Raw genomic sequence first — 13297 nt, forward strand, 5'->3', positions numbered from 1 at the left:
GGAGAAAATGCATGGAGGGAACAAAGGAGTTTTGAGGTGCAAGGATTTTGTTGTCATTTTGTCTTTTCAGTTTACTGTCTTGAGAGAGGAGAAGAGGGGAAGTCAGGTTACAAGATAATTCAAGAATGCATTTGACTATGCTAGCTCAACTATACTGATATTTTCTCCATGACTAGAAGGTAGAATTCAGAAGCAAGTACAGAATTTTCTCATAATCTTATCTTTTTCGGGATAGCATTGGGTTCTTTTTTCATATACTTGCATGTTTTTCATGGATATGCAGAAAATCTTGATTTCACAAACTCTACTTGCCTTTCCCCTAAGATTTAAAAAAAGGGGGAGGAGGAATGAGTCCTTTCTATGACATTGTTAAGCATTCTTATTTATTTTTAAAACTATCTGTATACGACCCGCTTGCAAATCACCTATGGGGTGCAGACACACTTATCCTGGAATAAATTCTATGAGACTTGTTCCTATATAGACATGCATCAGATTCTGCTGTAACATTGCAATCCTGTGCACATTTACTTGGGAGTAAGCTCCCTTGGACTCAGCAGGCCTTACAATCACAGGCTTGGACTGGATCTTATTTTTTGTGTCTATTCTTATGTTCAGTTTGCAGACAGATTGAAGTTGAGTACTCGGAATAAGGTTAAGGTTAAAGGAGCACTTCTGAATGCTGAAAATTAGGTAGCTGGCAGCTGAGACTCTAGTTGCCCTAGTTGTCATGTACAGTGCTTTTGAATGCAAGGTTAAGGCTACTGTAACATGTTTAACTTGCATCCTGAAGAACCATCCTTTAAAACTGACTTTATACTGTACCTGGAGGTATGTAAAGCTATGTGTTGGTGACAGCTTTCTCAAGCCTTTAGTGGTGTAATTCGGCCAAACCCTCAGCCTTGCAGTCACATGAACTGCACAAGTACAGAGTTCTCATATGCTGAAATGCAAGCATGAAGTGTGGTTTGCAGCGTTTCTCAAGAGGAGATTCAGCAATCACTGATGTTGATGTAGTCGTAATCCTTCATAGTCTGCTTAGATCCTAACGTTTGCATTACCACAAATGTTTATTTAGAAGATTTGCCCTTCTGAAGTCCATTGTTTTCTGTGAGTGATCATAATTTACTAAAAGTTTATGCCTTGCATGACCTTTGCATGTTGCTTGCTTATATTTATAAAGTATGTACGAATTGCTTGCTAATTAGAAGAATGTTAGATTGAAATCCATGATGCCTACATTCCAGGATATAGGATTCAGGATCAATGTGCCAGTTTTTAAGTACCTTTTTCATTCAGTTTGATGCTAATATTAATTTCTGCATGTATCCTAGCCCTCACCTTTAATGGTTTTCATTGCTTCTTTCAAATATTAGGAGCGTCAGCGGCTGGAGACCATTCTTAACCTGTGTGCAGAATATTCCAAGCCAGACAGTGATCCTGCCACTGTCACAACTGTAGCTGATGTTCAGAAAATCAATAAAGAACTTGAAAAGCTTCAGGTATCTGAAGAAGATTCTGTCTTTGACGATTCTCAGATGACTCCCGAAACGAAATTCAGAAATCACTTGCAGATGCCAACTGGAGATTCCGACTTCTCTGAGTTCAGTGATCTAGGTCAAAATGCTATGGGATTCTTTACCCCCCGAGGGATGAGAACAAATAAACATTTAGGTGACAGCAGGACAACATCACCCTTACCTTCTTCTCCCTTCTTGAAGAGTGCCAATGAATCGTCCTACCTGAGCATCATGTCCAAGGTAATGGCAAATACTTTATAAGACAAACTGGCTGGGGATCCCGTTCTGTGTTAGATCAGTTACCATGAGAAATAGTTAAAATCCACAAGTTTCAATCGCAAACCTGCGTTTATATATATGTTTAGCTCAGAAATGCCAGTTTTGAGGCCACAATCCAGATAAATGCAAACTAACACCTTGTAACTTCTTTTCTGAACAGCACAAAACTCCTCTTCACGGACAGGTCCCAATGCTGTTTGTTAGTGACTGACTGCCACTGCCGGCGGGGGGGGTTCTACTTGATTTTCAGCTGCCATCACTGTTGGACAACCAGAGAAAGAGAGCCCAGTTCATATAGTAGTGCAGGCTACATTCAAGGCTGCCACACTGTGGCGGCATCCAGGAAGTGCACAGTCCCCTTGGCACCAATCAGAGCAACAGATGGGAAGTGAAGCCATTGCAAAATATGCAACCAGATCAGTATTCAAAAATAAAAGCTGGTGACTTCTTTTCTTTTCAATGCTGACATATGGTCCAAATGAAACAACAAGTAGCTGTCAGTTAGACCTTTCTTATGCCTCTGGATGTTACATTTTTTTAGAGAGAGAGAAAATAAAAAGGGGGGCAATAAGTACTCTTGTCTCTCTCAAAGTGGTCTTCGTTTAACTGTTTGTCCATGAGTGTGGTGTGATGCTATTCGAAAGGGAGGATTCATGATGTCTGGGTGTGCTCAGTTGCCTCCAGGAAACACAGAATGTTGAATGTCAGCCGGTAAAGGAAAACTAGGATGAGAAAAGTGAATTCGCATCCTCGAGCCCTTTACACCTTATAGTATCCTGTACTAGAGAATGGCATGGTGCCTGGAATTGTCAACACAAGCACTGCACATCCCACTGAGCTATGATTAGCAGACTGCAAATGGTTTTGGGAGGGCAGAAAGAGAGGGGAATCCAGGCTGCAGTTTTTTCGACATCCCGAAGAGATCGGAATTGACTTTTTAGAAAAATTGAACCCTGAATCTTCAGGTCTTAGTAGAAGTGTTGTGCTATCATGGGATCAGCATACTAATTTTTCAGAAGTTAAAGCGCTCTGCACAGAGCTCCCAGGAGGCAGATGCTGTTGTGTATTGTTGGTGAAAAGGGAATCGTATAAGAAAAATTGCATTATTGTTGTAGCAGTGACCAACTGGGTTAGGCTGAGGATGAGGAACAGTCCTGTTAGTTTCTCCCTTTTGGTACATTCTTCATATCATAAGGAGAGAGAAATGTATGGAATTGTTCCATACCACCTGTATACTTCTTTCCCTCTCAAAACACATAGTGCTGTTCCTGGGGTGATGGGCTATACTGCTCACTATACTGCTATATGAAGTGACCCACACCCTGCAGTAATCATCTAGTCCCTTCTTCATGTGCCTCCTCTGCTTGATTATAATGTGCCCCCCTTTATCTTTACAGGATTGTGGTCTTGCATCTCTTCCTTGTGATTATACTTTGCCTCCTATCAGTGAGGAGCCCTGTTGTTAATTCTCCGCTAGGAAGGTGAAACCCAAGCTGCAGTGTTAGAAATAGCTGAGCAGGGATTCTTGTGAAAAGGGGGCTTTCCTGTTAGGATTACTAGTGCTAGTAAGGAGTACAGTTCATTAAAAAAGAAATCTGTTATATTATGTTAATAGCAATAGCAGTGATCACTTGAATGCAATTCATTCTTTGTTCTAAAATGCCAGAGTTGCAGCTCCAAAACTGTATTGCTTAATAGATGTCTGAGAGAAGGACATATGGTTTAGTAATATAAGGCAAAGGACGGAGAATAGGAACTGAGTCCTGGGTGTAGTTCTGATACTGAGAAATACTCTTGTGACCTTATGCAACTAATTTGCCCTCTGAAGACTAACCAGCCCCCCTTGGAACACAAAAGCCATAGTCAGGACACCAGGGATGCAGTCCTAAGCACAGGCAATGTGTGAATAAACCTGAAGAGATTGTTGTGCTATCAGTCTCTGCCTGTGCTAGGGTTTAAAGCAGTTTGATGCAGGCAGTGCTTTTCTTTCTATTAAAAAATGTTTAGGGGTACTCTCATTTTGACTCAAGAAAATCACCATTTTATAGTTCAAATCGGGGAAAATAAATACAGTAAGTGGACAAAAGTACAAAGATTCACAAACTGTTTAGGAGTATGTGTACCCCTGCATCTCCCCCAGGAAAAAAAGCACAGGATGCAGAAGATAGTTGCTCAGAAAATAGCCTTGACACTAGTTTTTGTATCTTCCCGTATTGTCCAATAGGTAAACGGGTAGGAGTTTTGAAACAGCACCTTTGAGGAATATGAGAAAACAGTATTAACAAAGGAGGGGGGAAATCTGATTTATAAAGTGTAATTTTGCTGCTGTTGTTCTTAAAAATCTGCTAGCATAAGCAATGTTTGGGGCCTGGTATTTTTAGACAATACTAAGAGCAGTTGTTGGGGTGGGGGTAGAGCAATGAGAAAACGTACATTTTGGGAACTTGTATTTTAAAAAAGTAACAACACTTCCTTGTTGTTCTTTCAGACACCAGAGTGCATAAGTGATGAACAAAGATCACTGGAGCTTAATCAGATGGAAGAACAGCGCATTATAATACTGAATAACTTGGAAGAACTTGAACAGAAGGTCAAAGATTTAAATGATCAGATGGATGAGTCCTCTAGGGAGGTATAAAAAGTATTTTCTTTGTTTTTATCTGATTAGATTCGAGCCTCTATCTTGCTGCAAGAAGCTGCAGGTGTACATAGAACCATAGAACTGTAGAGTTGGAAGGGACCCTGAGGATCATCTAGTCCAACCCCCTGCAATGCAGGAATATGCAGCTGGTCCATACAGGGATCGAACCTGTAACCTTGGTGTTATCAGCACCATGGTCTAACCAACTGAGCTATCCAGGCTCACATAAAACACATTCATCTGATTACTGAAATGTTGATTGATATGAAACAAAACTGGAGAGTCGCTAGCCCATGGATCAAACCTGGTCTTCTGGTGGGTCCAAATTGCCCCTCCCCATTCCCCCCCCCCAAGTCATGCTCACCTGCCTAATTGCTGATGATTGTCAGGTGGCTCTGCCCGCCTGTCAAAGTTGGCCTATGGCTTGCTGGGGAGATAACGATCTGTTCAGCTGGGCCAAAAGGGTACCCTGCCCGTGGTACAATGGTCATCGTGCCACCACATGTATTTTGTGAACACATGAAGGCACCATAGCTGTCAACTTTCCTCCTTTTTTAAGGGAAATTCCCTTATTCCAAATAGGATTCCTAGCAAGAAAAGAGAAAAGTTGACAGCTATGGAAGGCACAGCAAGAATGTGCCTTTTACAGTAGCTGTACTCATGATGCTGATATACCTACTGGCCACACTCCTTAGCACCAGCACATTGGGTGTTAGCATTTATTTTTAGTCCCATGCAAATGACAGCCCAATAGCACATCCAAGCAAAGGGTGCTATGGCAGCTTGGGGTGGGGGTTGGTGATCCTCATTGGGACAACAGTTTGGATCTTGGTGCCTGATCTATAAACAGCACTATATTCAAGGGGCTTACCCTCTAGTAAGTGTGTTTAGGATTGCAGTGTCATGTAAGTAATGAATGCTACAAAATTTGCAAATCTGAACTGCAAAGTATTACTTGGGAGTACTGCAGAGGTATCTGCCATAGCCAAAGCGTAAGGAAATGAACGGCACCATTAAATTATAAATCCCTTCTGAATTCTGCTTTACTTGGGATCTCACATTGCCAAAAACAACCTGCAAATCACTCAGTTCCTAGTGAATAACCTTAGTAAAGGGGGAGCAGCTGTTGCAAAAGGGATCAACATAACAACGTGTCATGAGGAAGTGAAAATACTACAAGCAGACAGAAGCAGAAGCACTAGAAAGTTCTTGAAAAATTGCCAACTTTGGATTCCGTTTTCAATAGCATGCTGTCTTTGTACATGTCTTAAACTATCTCAAGAGAAGTTAATGTGGCTTTGCATCACAGTGTGTTTTAAAATATGCAGCATGCATGAATAGGCCTTCAAAAAGTGTGTGTCAGTATTTCTTTGTGAGCTGGATTGAGGCTGAGAAATTTTTTTCGTGTTCTTAGATGGATATGGAATGTGCCCTATTGGATGGGGAGCAGAAATCTGAAACAGCTGAACTTCTCAAGGAGAAGGAAATACTGGATCATTTAAACAGGAAGATAGCCGAGCTGGAGAGAAATGCCATTGGTGAAAAGACCAAGGTAAATAAAGTTATGGTATCCCTGTTTTAATTATATTTTTGTGCAGAATTGGAATTTCAGTAACTGGTATTTTCAAAAGAAAATAGTGTGTCATGGTGCATTGTTGTAAGATGAAATAAAAAATTATGTGAACTAATTTAGAAGCCACTTCTGGCTGCTGTCTAGAGTTGTGGAAATTAAAAAAGAAAGATAACTTGAACTTGGTATGGGTTTTGTTGGGCATTGATGCTGTAATTAGTTACTTATTGAAGAAACACACAGTTATTAAGAAAACACACAACGTGTTGAATTATGAAGAATGAGAACTAAGGCTGCAATCATTTGCATTTTCCTGGGAGTAAGTGAAATTAAATTCAGTGAGATTTTCTTCTGAGTAGACACGAATAAGGCGTAACGGGGGAATCTGTAATGTGGTGTCCACAGTCTTTTTCTTACTGTGCATGTTCAGCAATCTTAATAATGTCATCTGCAATGGGTTTCCTTCATAGTAGTGAAAATATTGAGAATTTTATTTACCTCTCATGGCTACATATTTTTAGCTTAAGTACATTAAATTTTGCACGCCTGTAATTTGCTCTCCTAAACATAATGTTTTGATAACCTGCTACAGAATACTGAGGGGACAAAAGGAAACAAAAATCTAAAATGCAAAAGAGCATTGAACATTACATTAAATCATTTTATGTGTAACGTGGAAGCCAACGTACAAATACTGTAACATTTTAATGAAATGTTGTCACATTCCAGAAATTCAAGATTATGTAAAAATGAGAATCCACATAATCACTAAATTAGGTCAAAGTTGTGTGCCAGTAAAAAAAATACCCCATGGTCATAGCTTTTAGGAATGTGAGAAGTGATGTGTATATGTGTATATAAATGCTTTACCCTTTCAGCAGTCCTCCTCCCATTGGGAACTCTTGTATGGAACTTGCCTCAATGGAGCATGCATTTGGCATCAAATTTAAAAGCTGCTGAATGCAAGCTCTGCTTGCAGAGAAACAATCTGGAGCGCATTGCGAGGCTCCTGCTTGTTCATTTGCAGCTGCAGCTTTAGCCGTCCCACATCTGCCCTGATGTTCTATGAGATTCAGTGTGTATGGCTGTGGAAAGACAGTTTCATGGGCCAAATTAGGATGCCTGTAACTAAAATTCACCCAACAGAGAGAAGATTTACACTGCCTTTACAACCGTTGGCAGTTATAAAAATAATAATATAATTTTATTATATATACATTATTATATATATTATTGTATTATATTATAGTATATATTTAGAGTTTGACCAGTGGAAGACAGGAGTGCCTGGCGTGCTCTGGTCCATGGGATCACAAAGAGTCGGACACAACTAAACGACTAAACAACAACAACAACAACATATTTAGATTGCAGCTTAATGTATGTAGGAGATGCACTAGTTAGGATTGCTCTGTGAGTTCTGTTTTTTAACACGCTGTTTCTGAAAGAACCATTGGAATAAATGGTTTTGTGGCTTCTAGTTTCTAGTGGTTTACAAATGGTTTGATGATACTGTATTGACGTGCATCTCATGCGCCATCGAATCTAATGCGCACCTAAGTTTTCAAAACCTATGAACCCCCAAAGTATTTGCTGCATCTGCGGTGCTTTTCAAGCTTGCGATTGAATCTAATGTGCCATGAAACCTAATGCACACCCTAATTTTCGTGGCATAATTTGGCCAAAAAAGGTGGGCCTTACACTCGAGTAAATACGGTAGTTGTAAGGAGCAGCTGTAGTTCACACCTGCATCCTTCCCATGTATCATTTTGACTCCTTCAGTATCTTCCTTCAGCCTTAAAGCCCATGTGGTATCATTTCCCCACTCGTATTCCATTTTCTGGTATTGCTGTTCACTTCTGAACAGCTGTTCTGATCTCTTCCACCAATGAATGGAGATTTGTGAATAGTGAAATGATATCTGTGTACAACTTGTGAAAGACAAAACCATTTCATTCATAAAAATATACGGCACAAATGATGGCAGGTCTGTTTTGCGGTGGTGATAGCTTGATGTTTATGGAAAGAGTTAAGACTGGAATTAATTGCTGATCTAGGCACCTGTTTGACAGGAAGTCTTATGCAAAGTCATCTGACCGTTTAAGGACACCTGCTTCAGAAGCTTGTGAAATTCTTAAGAGATATCATGAATGAAAGCATAATCAGCTTTCCATCTGCTTGCTTAAAATAGACTAAAGGGAGAATTTTCATATTACTTGTAATCTTATTCATCTACTTCAAAGACCATAGACACCATACAACACGCTGCAGAATATTGAACCACTTATGCTTTCACAGTAATTTACTGCAAAGCAAATCCCATTGTTCTGCAGCAATTGAAAAGGAAACTGCACATTCACAACCACCTGAGTAGGTTATATTAAGTTAAAATGTTTTGAATAAAATTGAACCTAGTTTACTTGATTTCTTAATTTGCAGGAAGACTAAATTCAACGCCAGCAAAAAAAATGCCAGCATTATGAGACTACCGCTGAATTTAGGCTGTGTACTATTTGCTAATGTTGAATAAAAGATGAAGGATCAGTGGAGCTTGGATAAATGTTCGTAGGACAGACAATTAGTACAGAAGAAGAGCTTCACTGCATTAAGCCAAAGGTCCATAGAGCCAACACAATGCCTCTGGGATGCTTCTGGCAAGCCCACATCCAAGACATGGAAGCAACATACATTCCCTGAACATGGAGGTGCCTCACAGTCATATAGACAGGCATATCCTCTTCCATGATTTTCTCTAAACTAGTAGCCATCATCACATCCTGTGGCAATGAGTTCCATAAGTTATGTTGGGTGGTGAGGCTATATGCACTTTGCTCTATCTGCCTAGAATCTGTCGTTAATCTCTTTCTTTGGATGACCCTGAGTGTTTCAATCTTCACATTATGGATAATTTTTTAATATTTTATCCTAGGTGTGGGGAACCTTTTCCAGGCTGTGGACTGTATTCCCTCATGGGGCAGAGTTCCCACATGCTAGTGGTGGGAAGGGGCCGGAGCAATAGATGCGAATCTTACTTTTGCACGTTCTAGCCATGCAAAAGTTGGAAGTTTCTACACAGAGAGATGCGTCTCTGCATCCTGACATACAAGATACAGTAATCTCAGATCAAGAACACATTCTAGCTAGGCTGAAGCACTCTAGGAAGGGTGCCGAGCAGTGTTTGTGAAAGGTGTGGCCTGGGAGGAATCTTGAAGGCCAGATGGAGGATCTTGGAGGACTTCACATGGGGCCTAAGCTAAGCTTATTCTTCTGGTTTGTTATCCTTAATTAAGGTCAGTTTCCCATTTCAAATGCACAGGGAACTCTGGCCTAATGTAAGCCAGTACAGTGGTACCTCTAGTTACAAACTTAATTTGTTCTGGAGGTCCATTCTTAACCTGAAACTGTTCTTAACTAGAGGTGTGCTTTCGCTAATGGGGCACACGATTTCCATTCTCATCCTGGGGCAAAGTTCTCAACTCGCGGTAACTCTTCCAGATTAGCGGATTTTGTAACCTGAAACGCCTGTAACCCGAGGCATTTGTAACTCGAGGTACCACTGTATCTTGATGTTGAAAGGAGGGGTGAGGGAGGAGCATATGTCTATGGTGCTCATCCTGGCTTTATAAACCATGGTTTATAAACCAGTTTATAAGCCATGGTTTATAAAGTCTTGGCCAACCATGTGACAATGCCAATGGGTAGTAAGCTTATTGAGTGCTTCTGTTATAAATTTAATATCAGTTTATAGAATCATATTGCTAATGGGAATGTAAAACATTAGACCTGAACTTCATGTGGTCCAGCCCTAAGGCAAGAGACAAAATGTATTACTTAGCCCAGCCATCTCAGTTATAGCTTATTTGGGGTGACATTTTTTTTTACAGTTTAGAACTGACTTTCATATTTCCAGAACTTTCTTAAAATTATATTTAGGCTCTATGCAATTATACAGGTTGTATTTCCTAGACATGTATAAAATGCCCTTTTCCCATAGTGTAGCTTATATGGAATTATCTTCCCAGTGGAAAATGGCTTTGATATAAGATGAGACTGGTGAAAACAGGTGTACTCAGTGGAATTTCCTCTGTAGGAAAGAAGTTCCTTGCCTTGTTTGTGCATGTGTAGGGAACAGATAGGATTCACCGCTTCCAGCTACAGCTGGGAATCCAAGCAGCGACTCTTGACGGTGATATGTGACACGGTCACAGCTGCCAGAGAGGAAGGGAAGGGTATCCAGGATGGGCTGTGGCTCTTAACTTCCCCCTGCCGCTGGACCTCTGCCGCTTCCATTTCTCTGTTGCTGCTTATCTCCTGCTCAGGATCTCCCAGCTCTTCCTAATAGCAAAGATCTAGTGGAAAGGAAAACAGTGAGCTGCAATCTCTATCATGCATGTTCACCTGGGTGGAAAAAGACCTCTCGTGACTAGGGGAAGGAAATGGAGGATGGTGGCAGCAGCACTAAGAAACAGGAGTTTGATCTGGGCCAGTTCCCAGCTGGATTCTTGGCTAAGCTTGTGGGTTCCTTTCCGACATCAAAGGGTATGTAGTCAGTATGGGATTGGCTGCTCCACGAGATCCTCTAAACTGCGCATGTGCATGCATTCTAGGACTTCCTAAGTGCCAGAGAAAAATTCTGATTCTTTACTAGCATCACAAACTGCTGTTCAGTGTTTTGTAACGGTCTCATTTACAACTTCCCGTGTTACTTGTTTATAGCTGGCTGGTGTGTCCCATTAAATCTGAGTCTTTTCCTGCTAGTAACAAAATGCCTAAGTTGTGCAAAGGACTGCAGATGTAGTTGTCAGTAAAAAACAAAACAAAACCCTGCATAACATAAAGAGAAGATAAAGGAAATTATTGTTCTCTGGTTGAATGCCGGACAAATGTATTAAAGAGGTGTGGAGATTCACCCCTGCTTTAAACAAAAATATTGCAAAAGTGCTAGCATCCTGTCGAGATCTAATTTGACAGGTTGGGGGATATGAATCATTTTGTTGCTTGTTCCATGTGATAATCATGAAACTGGACATCAGCCCAGATCATAGCTTACCATGCAGAAGCGGTATGCTAGTCTGCCTCATTGCATCAGTTTTGCACCTTAGCTTGCATGATCAGGAGCAACAAGCCAAGAATACAGACACTCAGGAAGCCAAGAACAAACCTTGGCTTCGTGATCATGGTTTACTAGGAAAAAATAAAGCATAATTCTGAGTTTGTGCATAGTGATAAGCCAAGCTTAATGGCTTGCTCTTCATCCCAGAAGAGGAGCAAAGTGGCAGCAATTTGGATAGTGTGCACTAGTATACTACTTGCTCGTGGTAAGCCACAAACCACAGTTTACTGTGATGTGCAAAGTTGGAACATTATATATTTCTCTGCCTGAAAATTGTGAAAGGTTTTGGAGGCATCGTTTTATTGAGACACCGCATCCTAAAAAGAAAAAGGAAATGGCTCTTCCACTTAGTCTCAGGTTTCCTTCTCCATCCGTAGCATGCAGCTGTTAGCCTCCCAAATTAACTGCTTCCCTTGTAAGATGAGCTCAATAACAGCCTTGTATTTAGCACCACTCTGCAATAAAGTATGCTAGCTTTTCTCTGTAGCTTCCCCGTTACCCCAGCAAAGAAGAGTGTTTGAAGTAGAAGCTCTGGAAATGCAGAAAAAGTATTTAAGACTATACATGAGGCAGAATAGACAGTAGCTGTTCAGAGAGTGGTATTTAGCTCTGCCATTGCCTATGGTACATGTGTTCATCTTTCCTGCCCCATCGCAGGAAATGTTCAAACCATTTTCCAGGTATTTTAAGCCACAACATATAAAGAACTACCTTCTATCTTCAGAACTGGCAGTGCTTTCTAATATATATGAGCGCCTATTGGACAGTGCCTACTGTGACATCTCTGGTGACATAACCCTTATCCCAGATTTCATTGCAAAGGCATAAAATCTTGTATTTTCTTTCCCAGCACATTGAAGAATCTTTATTATATTTTCTGGTTTCCTTTGGGAGTACAACTGTCTAGATCAGGAGCTGCAAAAAATCCAATCCAATCACTTTTATCATTCCATTGATCTGCATAATGTAATGAAAATAGCTGCATATAGTAAACAGAAAAGTTTGCCTACACTTGGCTTTCCCTTATTGTATATGCACAGCTGTCAACCTGCTACTGATAGACCAGAGTTGGAAAGTCACTCGTATTGCTGCTATAAACTACTGCTAATATTTAACATCAGCTGGCATTAGAGGAATGCTAGGTAGAAGTGTTTTTATCATGAGTGGTGCTCAGTCCTTTTAATGGAATAGCAAAGCTTAGGTTTGAGAAGCTGTTGACTTGCAAGTCTTGTTGCACCAATCTAGTAAATACAGGCGCCTTCACTATACTGTTTTTGATGCCTGCTAAAAATATTTTTGTTCAGACAAGCCTAGTCAGACATGTAATTTGATTATGTATGTATGTTTTTAAAACTGATAACTTTAGCTACATTTTGATAATTCCTTTATGCCTAGGTATGTGTTTTATGTGTTTACTTTATTGGGATTTTCTTGTGAATATGTTATATAAACTGCTTAGAGATTTTTATTTATTTAAGCAGTATATATAGTTAAATAAATTGGAGAACCCATTTTGCACTGAAAAGTTTGTTGACAAAAGTGGCTATACATTACATAAAAATAGATCAATTGCATTGATCGCTAAATCAGATTTGCTTTTGTAATGTATATTTGTCTGGCTGCCTTTGAAAACTTGCTCCAGAATTGCATTTTTCTTGTGGGTAAGTATGCTGTTGCAATTTAAGGATAGGACCCAGAAGAGTCCCCACTGACAGTTTAGACAATTCAGCTGCTCAGCAGTTTAGTTTTTGTGCTTCTGTGGGATTGCAGTAATCCAGTTTATAAGGTTATTGGTCTTGTAAATATAAGCCATGCTTCCACGGACCTTTATGAGCTCAGATACAAGCTTACTGGAGATCAAAAATAATGCATCTATCTTGCGTAATTGTTGTCATAGGCACCAAACCAACATGTAGCAAATAGCACTGGTCAAGGTCACTTGACTGTTTGCAGAACGCTTGTCAGCGATAAATGCTTAATATATCAATTCCTGCTGTGGTTAAAAGAGTACTGGTTGTATTAGATAGCCTCAGTTCCCTTGCAGTGAATAGCAAACTGTGGACATCTTGTCACTTTGAGTGATAAATAGGTTGCTTCTTTCTTGAAATAAGCCATATTCTCTCTGTTGTCTTTTTCAGTGGGGCAGTTTTGCACTGTGATTGCTGTAGGAGTAT

The 13297-nt window shown here is 40.2% G+C and overlaps 1 protein-coding gene across 10 annotated transcripts in view; it reads left to right on the forward strand.

Moving 5' to 3' along the window:
- PHLDB2 (pleckstrin homology like domain family B member 2) overlaps positions 1 to 13297 on the forward strand; it is a 73244-nt gene that overhangs the window by 30990 nt on the left and 28957 nt on the right. For all 10 annotated transcript variants that reach the window (XM_081859612.1, XM_081859616.1, XM_081859615.1 and 7 more), the window contains 3 exons: positions 1377 to 1760; positions 4288 to 4431; positions 5855 to 5992. In XM_081859612.1, the coding sequence (XP_081715738.1) occupies positions 1377 to 1760; positions 4288 to 4431; positions 5855 to 5992 (666 nt within the window). The remainder of the gene's footprint in view (positions 1 to 1376; positions 1761 to 4287; positions 4432 to 5854; positions 5993 to 13297) is intronic.

This window comes from Podarcis erhardii (genome assembly GCF_964252035.2).
Source record: "Podarcis erhardii genome assembly, chromosome: 4".
NCBI lineage: Eukaryota > Metazoa > Chordata > Lepidosauria > Squamata > Lacertidae > Podarcis > Podarcis erhardii.